Genomic DNA, 22,981 nt, shown 5'->3' with positions numbered 1-22,981 from the left:
CCAATCGCCGCCCAGCGCGAGTGCGTGCGCATCGCCTTGCCAGCGGGAAGAGGCAGGGCAAGGGGCGCCATCAAGATGGCGGCGCTGGGACGGCTCTGTGAGTGGCGGCCTGTGTCAGCTCACTACCCTCTGAGGGGTGGGAATGGGGGTCTGGCCGTAGAGCAGGAGGGATGAGCTCGGGAGAAGGTGGCCCAGGGAGGTCATCGCGCGGAATGTCGCGCCCCCGATGCGATATCACCGCTGGTAGTGCGAGGCTGAGGCTTTCGCCTTTGGCTGGAGCTGAGGCGATGTGGTGATAGGCGGGTTGTGTGTATGTGAAATTGTAACTATATATATGTTTGTGTTTGAATAATTTCCTGTAAATTATCAAGTCTCGGAGGCTTTAATTTACTTGATGGGTCGTGTCCTGAAATTAATGGGCTTTTGTTTTCCTCAACAGTATTTCATAGAATTATGGACAGGTTTGGTTTGGAAGGAACCTTAAACATCATCTTGTTCCAATTCTCTGCAATGGGCAGGGACCCCTTCCATTAGACCAGGTTGCAGTAAGCTCTATCCAACCTGGGCTTGAACACTTGCAGTGATGAGACATATTCCAGCTCACTGAGTATCTGTGATGATCTAGTTGAGTTAAACTAGTGGTTTTGCACTGTTTTATTTAGCCTGTTAAGCAGCACTAACCTGCTGCTTAACAGGCTAAATACAAGGATTCAGAAAAATTAGGTTTGGCTCCTAACTGCATGAAAGATGGTACTGAAGAGATTTTTAAGATGATGACTTGGGCTGGGAGGGAACTTAAAAAATCATCCAGTTCTACCCCCTGCCATGGGTAGGGACACATTTCATTAGACCAGGTTGTTCCAAGCCCTGTTCAACCTGGGCTTAAACACTTCCCTTAAACTGGGAGGGTTAATGGAAAAAACTGTGCTCCAGACTCCCTTTTTGCACACGCACCCCTCCCTCCCCCCTGGGCTCAGTGTTCCTTCTCAGAGCCTTTTATCATAGAATCACTAAGGTTGGAAAAGACCACTAATACCAGCAAGTCCAACTTTTATGCTACTTCCAGATACTCCTTAGACTGTTTCTGGCTTGTCATAGATATTTATATATTTTTCAGAATTGGAGTCTGCTTTTTTGTAGGATTTCAGCATGTAACTGCATAAGTAAATGCCATTTGGTCAAAGGGGAAACTGAAACAAATCACAGCCCATATTTTCTCGAAGTACTGTAAGAACAATCCACAGCAACCAGTGACATCTGTGCTGCATTTTACAAGAATGAAACAGGAATTTGTGCACATCATTTAGCATTGTTGCTGAGAGTTTTATTCTTACCTAGGCAGTAGCAGCCCTTGAGATGTGGCCTTTTTTCAAGGAACTTAGGCCATTTTGGTCTAATTTATCTTGTAAGTGCTTTTTGTTTTCCCTAGGCCTTTCCTTTGCCTTTAATTTTAAAGCCTGTCTTAACCGATAGCCTTTACAGAAGGATATGTGTATCTGACAGAAGGAATTATGTATGATAGTTTTTCCAGCTGATGCTGTTGTTCTTTCTCCTAACCTAGTTCTAACCACTCACCATACAAGCCTGGTTGCTGTCAGATGGGCTTCTAAGAAAAGTGGGGGCAGCTCGAAAAACCTAGGTGGCCGCAGCCCTGGGAAACGCTATGGGTTCAAAAAAGTCGAAGGTAGGTCTGAGTATCTTACTTGCATTTCACTGGGTTTTTCACAGCTTCTCCCCTGATACGTACCAGTTGCTGAGTCTTTCAGGGGAAGGTGTGCAGGGCACTTTTCCAGGAGAAAGAGAAGGGGAGGATCAGTGAAACCTAGTGATCAAGGGTCGTTGGTGGGAGGGCAGGGTGAGTCAGCTCTCCCCACCTGAGCTGCCAGGCAACATTGCCTACAGAAAATGTACTTTGGTTCTAAGTTTGCCTCTCCAGAGAGCTCAGGAGGAGGGAACACTGTGGGACACTTCATAACTACACTGCACTTTCCTCCCACACTGGGTGGAAAAACTGAGCATTTCCAGTGTTTACAAAGGAGAGAATTATGAGGCTTAGCAGAAGCCAGAGTGCAGATTCTTGCAGTTGAGTGCTTAATAATTATTAGCTTTGCTGATGGAAACATATCAATGTAAATGTAATAAAACAAATGCCTTCAGCAGCCAGAAAATGCCTTGTACCCTAGAAGCAATCTTTGCAGAGATTTGACTTTTTGCTATGATCTATCCATTGCCCTTTTATTTCCTGCTAATAGCATTTTTTTCAGATGCTTTTAGCATTTTAAGTAATTTTTCCGTAGAAAATGCCTACAAGAAGCTGGGATTTGTAAGTCCTGGAATCATTTGTGTTCTGCCAGGGCTCTGGGGAGCTGCTTCTGTGCATTCTGATTGCGTCGCTCTGTTGCAGGTGCATTTGTCCATGCAGGAAACATTTTGGCTACGCAGCGGTTGATCCGCTGGCATCCCGGCGCTCACGTAAGGCCTTTTCTCTCTCTTTGGTTCCCAGAGAACAGATGTCCCTCCCAGAGTCCCACATTCACTGCCTCCTCTCTTTCAGTGTCATTCTTAATGCTCATCCCTGTGTTCTGTGGTGTTAGTCACAGAGCGTGCCCAGAGCCTCACCTATGTTCATGGGGTTCACGGACGGTCTGCAAGTAATAGATATCCCAGGACACTTCTGTGACCTGACTGGGCACTTGTGCTTCAGGGTGGAATGGGTGTCTCATACTGAGCACCACTGAAAACTGGTTGCTGGAAGCAAGTTGTCTGATTTTATTTTAAAAAATAAAGCAACAGATGCTGTTGAAGCCAGGATATCAAATGAGGCAGACCAATGATCAGATCTGCTTTAGTTGTGGATCTCCAGTCTCTCCTTTCTAATGCTCCTCATCCTCTCCCAGGTAGGGATGGGCCGTAACAAGACACTCTACGCCCTGGAGGATGGGATTGTGAGATACACCAAAGAGGTCTACGTGCCCCCACCCCGCAGCAGCGAGAGCAGGGATGTGATCTGCCAGCTGCCCAAAGGAGCAGTCCTTTATAAAACTTTTATCAGTGTCGTCCCTACCGCAGAGTTAGGGAGCTTCAAACTCGTCACCATGCTGTGAACCTCCTGTGTCATGTGGGCACAGATGGAAAGGACAGACCACTACAGCTATATTGGCATCTGAAGACAAGAGTGGCTCTGAAGATACCATTTTAGAACTTCGTTTTGCTCCTGAAGTGCTTGTGATCTGTGTTCAGGCACTGAGATCACCTGCTGGCATTTTTGAGAGTGTTTAATAAATGCTGTGGGGCAGCTGGAGGTCTTGGCTGCTCATGGAATGTGTTACCATGGTCATTTAGTATCTGGAGAGCCTGGTCTGTTGTGCCACTGGATGGGTTCCCTCTATAATCACTCTTGTGTCAGTACTTGTCCTGCTACTAATTCTCTCTATTTTTGCTCATTTTTAGTCATTACTGTTCTATTTGTACCTTAATTCACAATACTGCAGAACAGATCCTTTTCTGCATGCACCTAATGCTGTGTACCAGGAAGTTGGATTTTTCCCTCTACCTCACTCACCTCAATGAAATAGGAGTGTTACATTCACTGGCCATATGAAACAAGTTCTTAACTCAGTAAGTTCAGGGGACCTGGCAAGAAGCCCAAAGCTGGGCTGGTATTTGAAGCTCAGCAGCTGGAGGTGTATGATAAAGCACTAACTAGGATCCTCATCCTTTTATCTTTGAGTCATTACGTGACATTTTTGAGCTTGTATTGCTCAAAATAAAGGAGCCCCAATGTGTTGTGCCCAAACTAACTGATCTCATTTTGTCTACAGATTTGTAAACAATTTGAAACATTGACGCTGCAGTAGAAAACAGGTTATCAAAATCAGTGGTGTAAGGACACCGGTGTTGACATTATTTAGACAAATTTTCTGCTCTGCAGAAGACCAGGTGAACTGGGTCAGCCACATGTCCACCTGTGCTTCACAGTCTTCATGTAGACCTCCAGCTGTTCAGTCCATGCATCTGTCCTTTCCCATCCAGCAAATCCAGTCCCATGGTTCATTTTGGTGGTCCATATTTGGGTGTAACCCATGGAGTCCCTCCAAATCTGTGTGTGGGGTCTGCACAGATGCTGTTGGTGCCAGAGCATGCAACGATGCTCCAGAGCCTATCCCTTCTGCCACTCACAGGTGAGGATTTCCACCTGCAGGTGGAAATCCAGATACAGTAACACTTGATAATGTAAGAAACGGGTGAAGCAGCACAACACCAGCAGTGCCTGAGGTCTGATCCTTTGTACAGCCAGCAGTGCTGCCTCACAGAGGTATGAAATGCTGCTCCTGAGGAGCTCTGGCCTAGCAGACCTTCCCCTTGGCTTTGCCCTGTGCAACTCCAGCAGCTGGACCTTTGACTTTGGTGTTTGCCAGAGAAGAGTGAGGAGACGTCCCTGTTCCTCTGCTCAGCGCGGTACCCAGCAATGGCTCTGTGGCTGTTCCTTGTGCCGCAAGTGGGATGTCACTGATGGCTGGGTTGGGCTTGCCTGTCTCAACTGATGGTGGATCTGGGTGAAGGTTTGGCCATTCCCTGTGGAGGAAAATAGTATCCCAGGCACTTTTGTTGCTGACAGCACAGGAAGCAGCAGTACACTGAGGCCAAGGCCTTACACTGCAGTGTTTCGCTGAGTTTGATAGCTGAGGGGAGCATGGAAAGGGTCTGGAACACCATGTCTGTCCAAGGTCTCTGAGCTTATTCTTGTTCCTGAGAAAGCTGGAGGATGCCTCAGAGCATGCTCATAAGGAGGTGGCATCTATTGGGGAGAGAGGAAGAGCATTACAGTAGATCAGAAATAACCAGATTATCCCACCTCTTACAGAGCGGATGGAAAGACTCACAACCGCCACCAGCCTGAAATTAAACCCCCACAGTCCTCCAGCGCAGCCGGCTGTAGGCTGGGGAACACCTGGAGATGGGAGCATTGGTCTGGAACACGGCACAAACCTGCTGAGATACACATTCTCCCCTCACACTCTGTACCAGGTTCCTGCTCTTCCATGTTCCCCTTCAAGGACTGGGCAGAAGGCCAGAACAAACTTGACATTTGTTGAGAGAGGGTTGTCATTTGTTTTCCGTTGACTAAAGAAAAATTACTGGGATTTACACAAGTACCTACAAACCAGGTATTGTGCCTGGGTTTCAGCAAGTCCCACTGCACAGAGAGAGGAGCCTCCAGGCTTTGTCACATTTATTTTGGCAGAGCTGGGCTTGCTTTCTCCCCACAGGTGACAAGAAGTGGCATGAGAATGTTGTGGAAGAGCTTCCAATGCTGTTCCTCAACTACTTGTCTTTGGAGCTTTACTCTTCTGTGTCCTTGCTGCTCAGCTTTCATAGAACCACAGAATGGTTTGGATTGCAAGGGACCTTAAACATCATTCAGTTCCAACCCCTGAATGAGCAGTGACACCTTCCACTTTATCAGGCTGGTTCTCTTCAGGCAGGTGTCATTAGATACAGCTCCTAACACTGAGTGGCAGGGGCTGACTATGCCAGGCTTTATGGTATTGCTTTAAGAGCTCAAAATCTAGGTAAATCAGTGAACCTTTAATGCTTTACTCAGGGTTTCAAATGTTTTTGTTCAGCTTTAGACACAGGTCTCTGAACAGGACTGTCTCAGGATGCTGCCACAGGACCTACATGGCAGGGTGCACTCACTTTTCCCTGTTCTATTGTGGGAGTGCAAATCTTAAATATCATAACAAGCAAAGTCTCTGCTCATAAATAAGCCATAAACACTTCAAGGGAATAGCAAGTGGTCTCCCCAGGAGTGTCCTGCAGGGAGAAGTAAGGAAGAACCCAGCCTTAGAGAGCCTTAGCCTTAGAGATCCTTAGAGATCCAAAAATAACACTCCCAGCCTAGATTTGTATGGAGCAGGTGATCCAAAGAGCTTGCCCTTTCTCCCTGGGGCTCTACCCTGCCTCCTGGTACAGGCATTTCTGCAAATGCACTGGGGGAGGGGAGATGGATCATTAACCAGCACAGATGTACACCAAAGGAGCCTCCTGATACACTTTGTGCTTTCCCAGAGGTAAAAGCTATCAGGGGAAGGCAATCACAGAGCACAGAGTCCTCAGCTGCCACTAACTGCTGAAGCAAGACATAGATATGGACCACAGTGGTGACTGCCATGGACTTCTGCCAGCCACCCACTGCAGGGAAGGGAGCTCACCTCCTGGGATGGCTCTGCCCATAGCCCAAACCTGTCAGCAATCATCTGATGGATTTCCCGCTGGCGATCTTTCTTCCTCACGCTCTCGTAGCTGGGCAGGTGGGGCTGCTCCCAGGACGGGAGCTGGTACGTGCTGGGGGGTCCAACACAGAAGAGCTCGTCTCCCTAGAAATGCCCATCCCCAGAAAAGGGTCAGTGTGATGGTAGCTCTCATCACTAGAAGTTCATGTCCTGAAGCAACCTGAGTTAATTCAGGGTTCAAAGCTATAGGCAGTTGTAGGCTCCTTTGAACACCCAGAGAGGATATCCACCCTCCCAGGAGGCAATTACGCCACGACCTGCGGTGCAGGATCCCAAGCCCTCAGGATATACCACTGGCACTTCATGCCCAAACACCTCAGAGCACTGTGGTGTCCTCTGCAATATTACTTCCCTCCACATACCACCAACTCCCAGATTTTTTACATGCTGGCAGCACTTCCCAAAGTTGTCGGATAGCAGCAGAAGATGGTGCCCAGCACCTTTTGCCCCAGGCAAATTTCATAACCAGATTCTCTTTCCAAGCTCATGAGCACCTTTGCTATCATTCCCGCCCAGCTTCCAGCAGAGACCCTGTCATCACCTGCATGCCGGGGTTCTCAGCAGTGCTCTCCAGCCGTGAGGCTCCATGCTGCGGTCCCACCAGCTGCTGACTGCTGCGGAAGTAGGCCGGGGGGTGGTCCTGGAATGATGCAGACGTGAGCAAAGCCAAAATCCCTCACATCCTTCCTGGCAGAGAGCAGAGCTCAACCAGCTCTCATGGGACAGCAGCACCCTGGCAGAGGAAGAGCTGCTCCCTCTACCCATGTGGGTCCTGCAGCTCTCGCTGCTGGCAGCAGCCCCTGCCTGTTCAGTGACACCTACAGTTCTGGGGCATCCTCCCTGGCAGTGCTGGGTCTGCTCCAAGGGCTGGAGCCAGCTGGAGCAGAGCACAGCCAGAGGGACAGTCTGGGCCCCAGGGCAGGGTTTCATTGAAAATCAGAACCATCTCTCTTTGGGGGACAACAAAAAACAACCCAGCTATTCTGCTGGTGTAGATAAGAGCTCCATCACATGCTCAGGGTTACAGAATTTGTAAGCTCTTATCTACTGAAGTTGTCATTTCAGGATAATGCAGCAAGGAAATCTGCAGGGCAATAGTTGTGCTGTTCCCAAGCTGTCTCGCTCCAGTTAAACTGGATTCCCTATCAAGGTGTTGAGCAAGAGTGAGCAGAAATCCTGTTCACAGAGAACAGCTCCTCAAGCCAGAGACAGGACTTGAGCCATGGCTGTACCTTGCTCTCAGAAAACCCCATCTCTGCCAGCAGAAACCAGCCCAGGGACTCCCAGGATAACCAGGGATGCGCGGGGAGCACTGTGAGGATTTACTTTTGCTCTTAACAACCAAGGAATTGTTTGTTTTGGCCCTACAGCACAACTACGGAAGCTGGAGGAAAACAGCACCCAGCTGTTGGTTCAACAACTGATGAGCAAAACCAGTGCAACTATTCCTGCCCAAAAGCTGCCTCACTCACTACAACTGCTACTCTTTTTCTGAAGGAAATACATTCTATATATGTTCCCTTTCCATACGTAATTCTTTGTAATTATGTAAATATGTAATTTCCATATGTAATTTCCATATGTAATTTCCTTCCACACTGCCCTTTCCTAAAGGCAAGATGCCGGCTTGAAGTTTGCACCTCAGAGCTCAGGGAGCATCCCACGCTGCCTCAGAGAGGAGTGCTCACTTGCTCCACAGGGCAAGGGAGCACAGCAGCAGGGCCCACTCACAGCGTGTTCCATGGGCAAGCAACAGGAGGGAAGAGATGGAAAGGAGTGGAGACAATCAGACAAGGACACCATCAGTGCAGCCTATTTCCTCTGTGATTTCTGCTGGGGACTTCCCAGCCTGTGCTGGACTATGAGACTTGCCTTTCATAGCACGAGTGTCTCCACTCCTTACTAGTGAGGCTGAATGTCCACTCTTCTCCTAGGGACTGCATAGTGGTACCTGCAGCCCTCCCCTCAAGAGGCATCCTTGCAGCTCTGGAAGCTGAGTTTTCCCCAGGCAGTCACTGCCACAAAAGCAACGCTGGCTACACATGCTGCTCTTTTTCCATCAGCTTCCCTAGTTGAAAGCCAGCCCCAGGAAATTACAGATGTGAGTGGAAGGGCTTTGTGTCTCACTGCTCCTTCCCCAGGAGCTGTGCACAAGAGAGTCAGTTGCCAGGGATGCAGGTGGCTTTGTCTGCCTTTGCCCTCAGCTTCCAGCTCCAATCCCTGCTGAGCCCCTTCCTATAAGGCACAGCCCAACCCCACACATGACTGTGCAGGGAGAGGAGAACCTCCCTCCTGAGCCGTATGGAGAGCAGGGAAGCCTTTTAATGTTGGGCCTTGGAGATACAACCACAATGGCACAGCCAGGCAGGACTGGGTGGATGAATTTCTTGGATAGAGTGGGAGCAAGGAGGTGGGAGAGCCCAGCTCTGCTTGGAGGAACAATGTCCATCAGCAACCCCAGCCAGGCTGCAGGATGCAGCCCCACAGACCCATCACAAGGGAACAGGAGCTCAGGGGACAGAGGGGGACTCGTGGGCAGGAGGAAGAGAGGGAGAACTTGAAGGACACTCACATACTGGCTGGGGGTCTGGAACAGGCGGCAGGAGCACAGGAACTGGCAGCACATGGGGTCCCGGTGGTACAAGAGCAGCAGCAGGATGAGAATCGCCACAATGAAGACGGAGGTGGACACCGCTGCCAAGAGACGGGAGTGGTGAGAGAAACGGTGGCTCGACGGGCCCGCGGGCCTCCTCCTGCCACCCACTCTCGCCGCGCGGCTGCCGCTTGGAGAAGCCCCTGAGAAGCCGATTCCACCTGCTGCCCGTCTCACAAGAGCGGTAAAGCCCCTTTGTACCCAACATCTCTCTCTCCCTACGAGACCGGGAACAACCTGCAGAGCCAGGAGGGGCTCACCCTATCCCGGACCGCGGCGGCAGCGACCGACCCACGCGGACCGGCACCGGCACCCAACGTCTCTCCCCCGGGGCTCTCGGCTCCCTCAGCACCACGGCAGGACGCCGGTTCGCAAGTGTTCCGGTCTCCCGGGAACCCGCGGCTCCGCGGAGCCCACCGGCACCCACCGCCGGCCCCAATCCCGCGAGCCAGCGGGACCCCCCCGGGTTAGGACCGGCTGCTGCAGCGACCCCTCCCCCGCCCGCCCCCGGGTATCGCCTTATCGGCGCAGCCCGGGAGGCACCGGCAGAGGACGATCCCGCCCGGCGGCCGCCCCCGCTCCGCTCCCGGCACCGCCGGAGCCCCCGCCCGCCACTCACTGGCGGCGATGACGATGGCCAGGACGTTGTTGTCCATGCTGGCGCTGGTGGTCGCTGTGTGGCCCACGGCCTCCGCGAGCTGCGCCATCCCGACCCCGTCGCCGCCAGTCCCTGCCCGCCGCCCGCGCCCCACAGCCCGCGAGGGGCGGGGCGGGGCGGGGCGGGGCCCGGGGCGGGCGGGCTCAGCCGCGGGGCTCCCCCTTGGCACGCACGTCAGGGTCAGCCCGGCTCATCGGCGGGTGCCCCGGCCTCCTGCCGCGGTTGTCAGAGTCCCGCGCTCCCAGCCGAGAGGCAGCCAGGCTGCAGGGTCACTGACGGGATCAGCGGGCGCAGGACAACCCCAGCGCTGCCCCGCTCCTGCGGAAGGAAAGCTGGGCTGTGCCGCCGGAGGCTCCTGGCCTCTCAGGCACCAGGAGGTGCCCGCTTATTTGCTGATTAACACCTTAATTAAGTGCCATGTCAACGCTAAGTGTCCGGGTATCTTCAGGGCACCCGCTGTCAGGATGTAACCGGACTCAGCCCGTGGCTCCGGGTCGCTCCTGCTCCAGCCACAGGCTTTGAAAACTCCGAGCTTGATTCTGGGTGACACATCACCCATCTGAGGAAGGTGACCCTGTCTCAACAGCCTCACAGCCTGTTCTGGTGCCCAGGAGGGACTTGCACCTTCACCGGGTACGGCCAAGCTTCCCCCACCCTTCGCCCATTCCAGAACACCATGAAAACCCGACACATCCAACTGTAGAGATATAGATGTATTTGTGGTGATGTTGCATATTTAAGACAACTTTACATAATGGTTCTGACACAAAGTTTTGGCATCCTCCCCTGTGTGGACCCTCTCCTCCCACATTCCTCCACAGCCCCAAAGCACCCCAGGCAGGAGTGGGTGCAGGACAGAAGGGGCTGAGTGCCAGCAGGTACCTGCCCTCACACACAGAGGTCTCAGTCCCCTCCGTTTTACAGTTCACCTCTTGCAACACCCGCATCCTTAAATTTGGAGACTGGGAGTATCAGACCTACCGAGCAGAGAGAGCTGGGGCATGGGAGAAAAGTTAAGATGGCACAGATCCATGGAGACAGCAAAATCCCACCAGCTCCTGAGACCCTGCTTTGAGCAGAGGGTTGGGCCAGATGGGCTCCAGATCGTCCCCAGATGTGAAGTGTCTTCCCAGGGTGACCCCAAACCCAGACTTCTTCGGGCAGCATCAGTCTTGGAGAAAAGAATATTATAGGCAGATCCCCAAGGACATCCTGGGCTGACTGCAGGGAAGGGGGATGCTTCACTGCAACCCTTCCCAAGAGGAGGTGGCGCCTCTTTCCTCTGGAGCAGTGGGAAGCAGAAACAGCAGAGGGAGGATAAAGCTGGCCAGACCTCGTCTCGCCGCTTTGTTTTTCGGCCAAGGAAGTGCAGCAGGTCCCAAGGGCTTCTGCCAGTGTGGGAGAAAAGGTGGGGTCAAGGAGCTGTGGCACAGGGCAGCCCTCCAGGCACGGCTCATCTGCAGCAGGACAACGGCCCTGTGGATGATATTTTGGCAGGGGACGAGGCATCCTTTTGCTGAAGTGGAGACAGAAGTGGCGGGGTCTATACAGCACAGCTTGTTGGACCTGAACCACACACCAAGCACTCCCTGCTTGCTGTCGCACAGTACACCAGAGCTCCAGACATTTGGCATAGTTGGGCAGCAGCCCCACAACTTGGGGGCAACCGTGCCCCAAGGCCAGCAGGCTACAAGTCCCCAGCAGCCCTCGGCAGGAAATGGGCAAACAGTAAAACAATAATAATAAAAGTAATAAAAAAGTATGTAAACGACCCAGCACCCTGTCCTGAAGCACCAGGACACCCAAGGGAACAAGGTATGTTACAGTCTGAGGGGAAATGGAGACACAAGGACTTCCCGGCCAATGCGGGGTCTCGTCTCTATTGCACTTTGCATCATATATATTTCTATATATATATTTATAAAAATACAAACTAAAGGGCTGGGGCGGAAGGGATGAGATGCAAACCCTGGGCCAGCAGCAGCTCCGTACACACAGCAGTTTTTTACTCATTCTGCTTCTGCCTATCCCAAATCTCTCATCAGCCCACCAGGGCAGCAGCCACCAACAAGGGCCCATCCTGCCAAGTTCGAGCCCGAGGCTGAGCAGGATGCTGAGCTGGTCCAGAGCCTGCCCACCCACCAGCCATCCCTCCCTCCCACATCACCCTTTCCTGAGGCTCCAAGGCCTTGAGTAACAAACATACAGCTCTTCCCAGGTGCCTGTCTTGCCCTCACCACGATGGGCACTCTGGCATGCTCTCCCTGGCCAGCAACGGCGCACTCGTGCGGAGATGGGCAAGACCCACCTCATGCCTCTCCCTCTGCCCAAAATACTCCACAGGAGAAGGTTTTCCCCTGCCTGGAGGTTCCCTTTTTCTCTTCCTCGAGTGACTACGGTGCAAATGGCACAGGGTGATGTGGTCCGGCGACACCCCCCAAATCAGAAACGGAGGATGTTCCTTGCTCCCGAGGCTGCCCTCCAGCTGTTCCTGCTACCTCAGCCGCCCATCAGGTTTGACGGGTCCCAGTTCTGATTTGGGGTCTGGGGAAAGGGAGCTCCAGGAGGTTTTGCTGCAGGTCTCCAAGGAAGCGCAGGCAGAAGGGCTGCTGACACAGACATTTGCTGTGGACCAGAAGGTGCCAATGGCAGCGTCCGCCCAGTCCTCCAGCTGCTTGCCCGTCAGCTGTGCCTTCCGCACCGCATCCTCCTCTGCTGCCTCGGAACGCGGCAGGTTGAGGATCCCACCCAGGCCCTGGAAATTCTGGTCCATGTACTCGTTGTGGGGGGGGGCCACCATGCAGCCAGTTGCTGTCGTCTGGGAAGGACACGGAGAGAAAAGAGAGGAGATGAACAGTGCAGCAACATTCTGGCACCCTGCAGGTCCTACCCCCAGCTCCAGTTGGGGCACAGCACCCAATCCCTTTGCAACACCAGCTCCTCTCCATCACAAGGAAAAGGATGCTGCAGGAAGAATCTGACTGACATGACAATGGGCTCTCCACAGATCCCAAGAGACAGCCCAGACTAAGGATTCTCATGGGCAAGGGGACACCAGTGGAAAATTTGCTCCAGTCTGGTCATCAGCTGCAGCCCAGGGGCCAGCACGGGGGGAAGCACTTTGGACTGCCCACAAGGACACCCTCTCATCCAGCCCCAAACTCTAGAGCATCCTCACCTTTCCTGAGAGGCTGCTTGCGGTTGAAGGTCTGAGGGACCACCAGGAATTGGTTCTCCCCTAGAGGCTCCCAGAACTGGAGGAGGCGGATGGTCCAGATGCCGGGGCGCAGGGGGTGGTTGAGGGGGGGCTTGTACTGGGTGAACTCTGCTTCAGCATCCACCGTGATATCATAGGAAGCAGCAATGACATAGGTGGGGTCAATCCACACCACTGTGGCTGTCAGGTTGGGGCCCCGTGACCACTTCTGCATGGCCACTGGCTCATCAAAAGGCCCCATCAAGCCTCCAAAATTGCGGAAGAGTCTTTCCTTGGGGTCCCACTCTGTGCCCACCTGGAGGGATAGGAAGCACAAGCAGTGAGACACTGGGCAGAGACACTATCAGCTGAGGTTCTGTGTTTCACCTCCCTGAAACAGAGAACACATAAACCTTGGAGTCCAAAGTAATGGACATGCCACCCTCCATGGATCACAAACCAGCACTAATTCAGCTGTGCAACGCCTCCTGCAGCTGCAGGCACTGGATCTCACCTGCCTCTGAAAGATCCCCTGAAGACCTGTTCTCCAACTATCAGCTTCTCGCAAATACTCAAAAATTTCCAGACAGAGGTTTGTTCTCAGACACTCTGTGTCCCGCTGTCCCCATGCCATGCAAGGTGGGGCAGAGGAGGAACAGCAACACAGTGTCGGAAAGTCAGGGAGAAAAGCACCCCATTTACCTCAAGGTTTTGCAAGCGGTTTGCCTGCCCTCCATGACCTGACAGCTTCAGAGCTCCTTGGGGCATCATCCACACCTCCAAGGATTCTGACTGCCCAGTTGCCAAATTCTGCACTTCCTGCATCACCAGGTAACCCTGGAAACGGTCATCATAGAAATATAAGTGCACACTGGAGGGGAAGCCTCGAGGCTCAAACCTGAAGAGATAGACAGAGAAGTTGCACATCTGAGCATAAGCATCCTTCCAGCTCAAGATAAAGGCCTCCCTTTGGAGCCTGGGTTGAGACCACAGAAAATACCCCACCTGCAGAGCTTGTCAGCCTTGGCTGCCAGTGTGGATGAGGCTTTGTGGAGCCCCAGCCTGGAGAAGGCTGTATAGAAGGTAAGGGTGACATCACTGAGACCACTGAGCCCATCAACACGGTCATAGATGTTTTCCCAGTAGGCTTTCAGGGCTGGGGTGTTGGCGGGGTAGCTGCCATAGAGGTGCGTGTCCAGGATCTCCAGCACCTCCTGATTCACCGTTGACTCAAACTTGCGGGCAAAGAAGGTGGGTCTGGAGAGTTGCTGGAAGAGAACAGGAATTTCTAACAATGTTGGCTGCACCCACTCTGCCCTCCCACTCCAGCAGGATCCATTCTGCCTAGTTTGAAGGCACAGGCTAAGGAGCAGCACAGCACAGCCAGCCTGAATGTGGGATCCTCTATGACAGGATCAGTGGGAGCACACCAACAGTTTCCCGTAATGCAGATGGGTCCCCATCTCTCCCACTACCTCCCCCTTTCTGTGCCCAGAAGCAGCCATGTGTCATCCACCTCCTTTGCTGCAATCTCTACTTTGATGGCCCCCCCCACCAGAGCCACTGCTGAGCCCTGCATTAGCTCTGGCCACATGGCACAGCCTGCAGGAACAGGGTCTTGGGCTCTGCAAGCCTGGGACTGCTGGAAAATCCTGCCACAACTGCTCTTTTCAGGGCTGGCTCTATCTCCCCCAAACTTCCTGTGTTCAGTCCACATCCCCAAGCATTGAGAGCATGGGAGACATTTCATCGCAAGGCATTTTGACCTGACAAAGAAACACCACTCTGAAGGGGTTTTACTAAAAAGGTATTTGCTCCAAGTGATGTATTCGCAGAGAAAGAGCAGGAAAACAGGAGAGAAAGTCTGGGAATAGGAGCAATGCTGCAAGCAGAAGCCTGGCTGCAGGGTAGGATAGTGAGGAAAATCCCGCTGCCTGTTTACAGACACATCTACACTGAGCCCCACTGGGGGACCTGACCATGCTCCAATCTCTTGTGGGGACATGCACAGTAGCTGGCACTGCAGCCTGGGGTGCCCACAGGACAGCTTGGAGAGAAGAGGACAGGGAGGAGGGAAAAGAGCAGAAAGAGAAAGGAGGATTTTTTTCACCTGTAGCCGAAGGAAGTCCTGGGGTTTGAAGTCATTTGGGGAGCACCCGCACCAGTCGACTATGTGTTTATATTGGCACTTACAGCCCAGCTTCCGGTTCCAGTTGGTCACTCGGAGGTTGTTATCGACCAGCGTCTCGCAGGCGTGGCTGTTCTCCAACACCGTATGGAAGAAGGACTGTGCAAGGCAGAAGAGGGACAGGACACCCAGTGGGATGGAGGACAGGTGGTTAATGGAGATGCCCACTCATAGAGGAGAAGGACAGACCTCAACTGCTACTGAACAGAAACTTATCCCCACTCCCAGCACAAGGCAACACTTAAGAGACCAGGATTGCACCAGTCCTTATCTGACCCAGAGGGTGACTGGACCTAAAGCTGGGCTATATGTAAACATGACCCCTGACCTGTCTGCTCCTCTCTTCCCTCTTTTATACCTAAATCTGGAAAAGGGGTAAATCTGGAAAAGGGGAGGCACAAAACTGCCTGAGCAGAACCAGCAACACCCTTGCAGCTACCCAGAGCGGGGAGGAAGTGGGACAGAGATGTTAAGCACAGTGGGAAGAAAATCTGTCCCATGGCCCACAGCCAGCACCCACCTCAGCTGGCAGGAGTGTGTAGGTGTAGAACTGGCGCAGCTGAGACACCAGCTGGTCGTCAGCATAGACCACATATTCCACAAAGCTGCGTGTCAGCGAGAACCAGTCGGAGCCCCCGTCCACCACGATGCCCTCAGGGATGTGGCGTTCGCCCAGTCGCCACATGTGGGAGTCACACTCATGGAACAAGCGGTCCAGACCCTGCTTCTTAATAAACCTGGGCATGGGGATGAGGAGTTAGGACTGTCAACCACCTTGTTAAGTGCAGATGCAGAACATCCCCTCCCTGCCACAGTTGTTTCAGTTCTTTTCTGAAATCCCTCATTTTCCGGTCCTCCAGTTCAACTCTGCCTCTAGGTGAGATTACCTGGCATTGTCTCGGCCATGTGACTTCAGAAAGTTCTTATCTCGGTATTTGGACAGGAACATCACCAGTTCATCATTGGTCCTGAGGTGCAAATCAGGAATCATTAATGCTCCTGGGGTGAAGCAGCCCAGTAAACATTCATTCTGCAAGAGCCATTAGACACAAGGAGCCCAAAGCTGCTGACTCAAACCCTTGTCCCATCACTGGGCAGATACAGACACAGCCTCTCTGCTGTTTGTCACCTCACATTCTCCTGCAACACCCAGACCAGAGGAAAAAATAGCTTCTGAGGTACTGGCTGGGCTCCTCTGCATACATGGGTCCAGCCTGGCCCAGGAGTATCATCACCAGCACATGGGTGCATTCTTTAACCCCACCTCCTTCAGCTCCCCAGACCCCCCCACCCCTCCCAAGGGTGCTGCATCACACAGCCCCAACATCTCCATCCCCTTCCCCTGCCCCAGCAAGGCCCTCACCTCGTGGGGTAGTCAGTGGCACTCAGGTTGATGAAGAAGTCCCAGGGCCACTCAGACAGTTCCAGCAGGTCCTTCATGCTACGCAGGTACATCTTCAGCAGGCTAGCACCTCCCCAGATGGTCACCATGCGCCAGGGTGTCACACGGATGTTGGGGTAGTGCCGGGCTAGCTCCACGGCCTCACGATGGAGGTAGTTGGAGCGCTGCCAGGAAACATGGCTCACCCTCATCAAGGAGTTCATCTTCCCAGGGCCCTACTTTCCTTGCCACCAGCCCGGAGTCATCCCTTGCAGCAGCCTCCACAAGGGGGGAAGCAGCAAACAGGGCAGAGGGGATAGATCCTGCTTCTGAGGCATTGCAAAAGTAGCAGTGAAGGGTCACAGCTCCACAGCAGTGAGGACTAACCCTATCCAGCCAGTTTCCTCACTCACCACCACCTGTACTTCAGCTCTGCTCCCTCTCCCAGGGACCAATGGAGCAGTTAGCACCCACTCCCTCACCCCTGCCACACACCTTGTCAACGTGGATGTAGAAGAAGTGCTGCTGGTGGTACACGGCCTTGATGAGCCGCTTCAGCTGGCGGATGGCCCTGCCATGCACCACAAGCATGTAGGCAATGCGCACAGGCTTGCTGGGGGGTCCCTGCTGCAGCCGGCTCTCGTCCCACTGGATTACAGGGCTGACCTTGCCTGCATGGGGAGGGAGAGGGGTGTCAGCCATCCCCAGCCTTGGTATCTACTACCTGGAGCTCCTGACCAAGGCAGGGGACAGCAGGGAAGCACTCAGGCTTGGGCAAATCCCAAAGTGGCTGCAGTGCCAGGACATGGTGGCACATGCAGCCCCTTGTGTTACTGATGGGGGGTTTTAGGAAAGGAGGCGTCCTCCTCTGGTGCATCAAAACAGAAAACGCAGCTGGGCCCGGCTCTGACCCCTGCAGAACTGCAGGCTGGTATGAACAGCTCAATTTAAGAAGGCTAGCACAGCTTTGATTGGATTACAGAGGCAGTGATAATCTGGAATCAGTGACAGATTGAGGTGGCCGCTTGCCAGGTGGGACAGTTTGGTGACATAAGGAAGGTGGCCTACGAGCCTGCCTGGGATATTTCCGAAGCCCAGGGTGACCAGGAGCACTCCAGCAGGACTCACCTGAGAGCTGGCAGTGGCGAGGCACGGACTGAGGCATGAGGCTGCCAGCCCGGTGCAGACACACCACGTTGGCAATCTCCTGTTGGCACTGTTTGCTGCTGGCCCGGGCCAGTGCTGACAGGGCATCTTTACCCGTGATTTCACACTTGGGGGTGAAACTGTTCTCGGTGGGCTGGGGAGCCCCCTCCACGCTGCCCGTGTCACCCTGCTGGAAGATGGCCAGCTGGGCCTCCCCATGCAGCTCTGTCAGGTTCCTGCGGCTGGAGGAGTCCAGCATGGCCGGCAGCCTCCATCCTGGTTTGTGCCTGGCTGTGACGGCTCTCACCACCTTGGACACCACGGCCCCAGGGCTGTCTGGCCGGCCCCGCCATCGGCCATGCTTCCGGCTGGCACTGCTCCGGCGCCCAGCAGAGCTGTCCGAGTCCTTGGAGCCGTCGCTGCTCTCGGGAAACCCAGCTTTTTTCTGCCGCTCCTGCTGCAGGTCCATGCGGATGCAGAAGAGAGGACAGACAGCATTAATTCAGGCCTGCTTCCCCCTAGCTCTGTCAGCATACTCCTCAGAGCATTCCTTTTCCCAGCCCCCACAGAGCTCAATGCTGCAGCATAACAGGTGCTCCAGGAGCAACACTGTGCAGCACAGGACATTACACAGCCCCTTCACCACCTAAAACCTCAGGCTAAGACCCAACAGCAGACCCCTGCCTATACCCCCATCACAGGGACACCCAGACCGTCTCACTCTCTGTGGATGGGCTCACTGTAGACTAAACGGACACAGTGGGTTGTGTCTGCCACCCTCTGAGGTCCTGCTCATGCAGGTACAGCCCTGATCCTGGAGATGAGCACTGGGCTATACTGGCTGGTGATGGTTATTTCACTGGGAGGCTATTGGACTAGCTCCTCCCTGCCATGACCATACTGTGAGCCCAAGCCCAGCAGGGCCAGAGTCCCAGGCAGCCACAGCTGTGCTCTCTGGACTGAAACCACTGGACAGGAATAGACCAAGGCCCTGCCCACTCTCCCCTTCCTGGACCCTAGCTCCCCGCGCTGGGCTGGGGCAGGCACTGCCATCCACATCTCCCCTAGAAATTCAGTCACAAACCCTCCCGTGGACCCAAGTGGTATGTAAAGGGAGCAGTTAATTACCCTTCATTACCTCTGCCAGGCTGGCTGACCAGCAGAGACAGTCAGCCTTGGGGAAAGCAGGGAGCTGGGAAGTTTGGATGCCACATTCACGGGAAAGAACTTTCCCAGTGAGTGGTTCCCATGATGTCGGGGCCATGTGCCCCAGCCCACCACAGGCACTCCCTGATGACAAGCAGCCACCTGCCTGCTCCAGCTCAGCTTCCCAGGGCTGTCCCACAGCACCCCCAAACCCTGACTGCCCAGTGGCTGTGCCAGGCACCATGAGGAGTTGTAAAGAACATCCAGGGGTATTCCTGAGCAGCAGCATCTCACAAGGATGGACAGATGCCCCACAAAGACAGTAGGACTGAACCAGCCCTTGGCACAAGACTCCCCTAAGGGTGTAGCTGCTGGGAAGGCCACAGCCAGAAGAAAGCACAGAGTGAAAAGGCAGGAAAACATGTGGCGTGATCTGCCCATTTCAGAGTCCCCAGACTACCCATGTTGTGCTGGCACAGCCATGGCCAAACCACTGCTTAAATCCTGAGGGGCTGGTTCAGCGGGGATCAGCCAAGTCTGCTTCTACTCACAGGCATCACAGGCAGTGAACCCTTCATTAGTCACCACGCAGGACCATCTGTTCCAAAGCTATAAACCTGTTTTCCCCGTAGAGCGTCCCATGAGAGGGCAGCCAGAAGGCCACAAGTGAAGAGAGTCTCTTCCATGTTCCTCCAGGAAGAGACTCCCTGATCCCACTCACATCCTACACTCCCCAACACGACTGACTCTGGGGACACCCCCTATTCAATGCCCACCCGTGGTTACAGTCCTGCTCATTGCCCTGGAAAGAGCCCTGTTCCCAGCTCAGGAGCATGCCTAGATGCCTTTCCCAGTAGGGAAGTTGTTACAGGCATTGCCAGCCCTTCCGGAGCTGCCAGCCAAGGAACTCAAGGGTTTCTAATTACTGCACCACAGCAGAGAGATCCCTCCACCCCAGCCTGGCAGGGAATGGCTCTGGCCATATTCTTTTGCTGTATTTAAGACCTGTGTGGGACAGACAGTGAGGCTCCCCATCCCTTCCTTCTGACACACACAGATGACTCCAGGCGCCAGCCAGAGCTCACTTAGAATCACAGAATTATTTAAGTTAGAAGGACTTGCTAAGATTGTCCAACTGTTAAACCCCTGTCAAGGCCACCACTAAACCATGTCCCCAAGTGCCACATCTTTTACATGTCTCCATAGACTTCACCACTTCCCCATCCAGCCTACTCAAGAGCTTCACAGCCCTTTTGGTGAAGAAATTTTTGCTAATATCCAACCTAAATCTCCCCTGATACAACTTGAGGCCATTTCCTCTTGTCCTGTTGCTTGTTACTGGAGAGACTTATCCTGTTCTGCCTCCCCCAGTGTGACACTGCCACCCCAGAGAGACACAGAACTGTGGGTCATGTATCTACCTGCACTCCATTCCCAGCACAGGTCCCACTGTGCCACTGGGAGTAGAGCTAACAGCACCTGGTTTCTGAAGGGTTTCCCCTCTGGCTGGCTGACTCTGGTTTCTGCCACCTAACAGCATTCATCAGGCAAAACCAGCACCAAAATGTTCCAAAGTCATCAGATGAATCCAGAGTTAAAATGGCTGGAGTAAGTCCCCTAAAAACAAGCTCTTTGGCAGGAAAAGTAACTATCAAGGAATCTCTTTTCTGTAAGAAAGACACTTCATCGGAAGGTTCTCTTGTGGCCACAACACACAGAGGACACCAACACATAGGCCCCAGAGAGGTGCCATGTCCTGCCTGCACACACAAAGACAGGAGACCAAGTGGCTAAAACACTGCAATGACAGATCCTCTTGTCCACCCACATGGAAACTTCGTGGTTTGAGTTTTACTGGTGCCAGCTCCACCACAGACTAAGAGCTTCAAGAAGCTCATGTGCTCACTCAGGAGCTGTGGATGTCACAACGACAGAGGCAGGATTGCTCTGGTCTCTCAGGCTCCCACTTATGTGGGAAGACACTCATGCTGACCACAGCAGGAATGGGAATCTCCTCTCCCATGCATCAGTCTGGATAGAGATTTTGTTGTTTGACCCTGGTGGAACAACATTAATTTGGTTTTCAGGAGGAAACACAGTGTTGATTTGGGCAGATGGAGACAGATCCAGATACTCCAGACACTGGGCTGCACTCCATAAAGCATCTGCTTGGTGAACACAGGTAGCCTGCAGGACCCCAAAATAGGGCTTAGGAAGAGAACTCATGAATCCAAGAGGCACACCCAGCTCCACAGCACTTCCAGGACTCGAGTGTTTCTTTCTCCACAGCCAGTCACAGTCCATTCATAGTGGGGATGAGCTGTGTTCATTATTGGGAAGGAGCCATTTAGTTTGGCAATTAAATCCCAAACTTCCACAAATCCTTTCAGGAAGGCCTGCAAGGTCAGACTTTCCTGGGACTGTTACTCTGGCTTTACTAGAAATACCCTTAGGGAAATGGTGTCTCCTCGAGGTCTGGCCAAAACCAGAAGCTGCAGGATGGCACAGAAACCGAGAGCTTTGCATTTTGTAAGAAATAAAGGTTAATTGGACTTTTCCCAGCTTGCAAATGGGTTTGGGCTGTTTGTGAAGTTAAGGATGGTTCTTGTCTTCTCCAAAAAGGCTGTCAGTTCCCAGGACTACTGGCAGTGAACCAGCTCCTCTCCAGGAAAGGGGACCCATGGCCAAACCTGTTCAGCTGCCCAACTCAGTTTTGGGATGAGACGTGGGGAAATCAGGCAAGGACCAAGGCAGAATGAGCCAAACCAGGAGGCTCTGAAGGGCAGGAGCAGAGAACAGCAGACAAGTAGTGCAGGATGGTGCAGAGGGAAGGAGAAGCCAGGATGGGTGAAGTAATTTGATCAAGGTCACAGAACAGGGAAAGGAACAGTTGGGTACTCTTTGGTGCCAGATCAGTCTGCTCTCATAATACCAGTGCCTCCAGATCACATCCTCTCCTTGCCACATTCATTCCCTGGTTCTGTGTTGGTGATGGGCATATGGCAGCACATGAGGGTGCTCATGGCCATTCCCTGTGGCCCAGGAGGAGGCCTAAGGCTGGGACTTCACCCACCAAAGGAGTGGTGTCACTTTAGTGACCTTCCCCACTGCCAGGGGCTACCACATTCCCCTCTTTGCTCTCAAAGAAAGCTTTCTAGACCTGCTGACCGTGGGATCGCCCTCCAGACCAGGGAGGCAATAGGAGGCTTCAGCCACTAGTCCACACAGACACAGCAGACCTGGACACAGTCTGGGCAGTTCCCAACAAATAAACAAATCCAAATTAACAACCCTGGGGTGGGAGCTTTGTTTGAAGGTGGCAGCAATGTGCTTCATTAGCCTGGGTCTTCTTTGATACCTGCTCTGTGTCTGACCTTGGGCAAACTCCTTCACCAGACCATGCCTCAGTTTCCCCACATTCACAAGAAAGAAGTGATGTATTTCGCCTTAGCAGGATGTTCTGGTATAAAAACATCTGTGACTCCAAAAGGTCCTTGTACTCTCCCACTCCACAGGGATACTTCTCACCAGAACAGCTACACAGGAGCTGACACAAACTTCACAGATCTCTGAATTCCACGTTTCTTGGTTTGGGTGTCCCTGACCCCAGTTTCCTACAACAGCCCCCAAATCACAAGCGCAAAATCCCCATCTAACTCCCCACTCTATGCCGGACCCAAAACAACCCCCCTGGGCCACAAGCTTCCCTTCTCAGGTGCTGTGACCCTGCACTGCTGCAGTCAGAAGCCACCCAGGCAACATCCCGCTGCCTACCCCACCGCCAACACCTCCAGCAGCCTGAGGCTGCAGGACCCCCTACCCCAAGAACCCCATCCTGGGTATGGGCCTTGCCAACCCCACAGAGCCCACTCCCTTTGTCTCCGCCCCAGCTCCCAAGCAAGGAGACACTCGCGACCCCAAGGGTACAGTCCTGGGGTCCTCCACGAAAGCCCCCTTGCAGCACCCACCGCCCTCCCACGAGCCCCCAGGCCCTCAGTTCCCCTCGAGCTCCTCAGGCCTGCGCTGTCTCCCACGTCGTCCTCAGCCCCCCCCACTACACCCCAGCCCCTTTATCGCCCTCCTTCAGCACGGCCCCCTCACCCCCTTCACCTCCCCGCCCTGCCCTCCCCTCACCGTCCCCCCGGCAGGCCCCGGCCGCCCCCACTCTCTCCCGCGGCACACCTCGGCCGGACCCTCCTCGTCGAGGCCGGCGGAGCTCCAAAGGACGAGTCCCTGGAGCAGGAGGATGGCCAGTGCCGTGGCAGCCGCCAGCCGGTAACGCCGCACCAGCTTCCGCGCCCGCCCGCCGGCCACCAT

General features: G+C 53.6%; 3 protein-coding genes across 4 annotated transcripts; 1 reads left to right on the top strand and 2 right to left on the bottom strand.

Annotated features, from left to right (window-relative positions):
- Positions 1–23: 23 nt before the first annotated feature.
- Positions 24–3,321, top strand: MRPL27 (mitochondrial ribosomal protein L27). Its single transcript, XM_040081657.2, has 4 exons — positions 24–97; positions 1,562–1,684; positions 2,405–2,472; positions 2,898–3,321. Exons 1-4 carry the CDS (start codon positions 76–78, stop codon positions 3,102–3,104), a joined length of 420 nt encoding a protein of 139 aa, XP_039937591.1. The 5' UTR covers positions 24–75; the 3' UTR covers positions 3,105–3,321.
- Positions 3,292–9,687, bottom strand: LOC120760897 (uncharacterized). 2 transcript variants are annotated; one of them, XM_040081654.1, is made up of 6 exons: positions 9,569–9,687; positions 8,869–8,990; positions 6,838–6,936; positions 6,216–6,380; positions 4,656–4,798; positions 3,292–4,575 (listed from the first exon to the last, which is right to left on the bottom strand). In XM_040081654.1, the coding sequence occupies exons 1-6, from the start codon at positions 9,654–9,656 to the stop codon at positions 4,347–4,349; spliced, it is 846 nt and encodes a 281-aa protein (XP_039937588.1). In that variant the 5' UTR covers positions 9,657–9,687; the 3' UTR covers positions 3,292–4,346. The 2 variants fall into 2 exon arrangements, with proteins under 2 accessions (XP_039937588.1, XP_039937589.1); XM_040081655.1 differs by lacking the exon at positions 9,569–9,687 and adding an exon at positions 9,210–9,288.
- Positions 9,688–10,326: 639 nt separating this feature from the next.
- On the bottom strand, positions 10,327–22,981 carry XYLT2 (xylosyltransferase 2). Its single transcript, XM_040081925.2, is given in 12 exon segments — positions 10,327–12,398; positions 12,400–12,425; positions 12,786–13,119; positions 13,506–13,701; positions 13,809–14,071; positions 14,914–15,090; positions 15,512–15,728; positions 15,879–15,959; positions 16,355–16,557; positions 16,868–17,043; positions 17,501–17,975; positions 22,847–22,981. Coding segments are annotated over 12 exon segments (2,580 nt in total). The 3' UTR covers positions 10,327–12,101.

This window comes from Hirundo rustica, chromosome 18, assembly GCF_015227805.2.
Source record: "Hirundo rustica isolate bHirRus1 chromosome 18, bHirRus1.pri.v3, whole genome shotgun sequence".
In the NCBI taxonomy this organism is placed as follows: domain Eukaryota; kingdom Metazoa; phylum Chordata; class Aves; order Passeriformes; family Hirundinidae; genus Hirundo; species Hirundo rustica.
Note: the sequence above shows the minus strand (reverse complement) of the source record. Positions and strands in the feature narration are given on the sequence as shown.

Excerpts from the sequence above, each read along its gene's own strand:
- MRPL27 (XM_040081657.2), top strand. The coding sequence starts at position 76 with ATGGCGGCGCTGGGACGGCTCT. Across the intron at positions 98-1,561 it reads GGCGGCGCTGGGACGGCTCT|TTCTAACCACTCACCATACA; the intron begins GTGAGTGGCGGC and ends CTCCTAACCTAG. Across the intron at positions 1,685-2,404 it reads TGGGTTCAAAAAAGTCGAAG|GTGCATTTGTCCATGCAGGA; the intron begins GTAGGTCTGAGT and ends GCTCTGTTGCAG.
- LOC120760897 (XM_040081654.1), bottom strand. The coding sequence starts at position 9,656 with ATGGCGCAGCTCGCGGAGGCCGTGGGCCACACAGCGACCACCAGCGCC. Across the intron at positions 6,381-6,837 it reads CTGAGAACCCCGGCATGCAG|GGAGACGAGCTCTTCTGTGT; the intron begins GTGATGACAGGG and ends GGGCATTTCTAG. Across the intron at positions 4,576-4,655 it reads ACTCAGCGAAACACTGCAGT|GGAATGGCCAAACCTTCACC; the intron begins GTAAGGCCTTGG and ends TTTCCTCCACAG.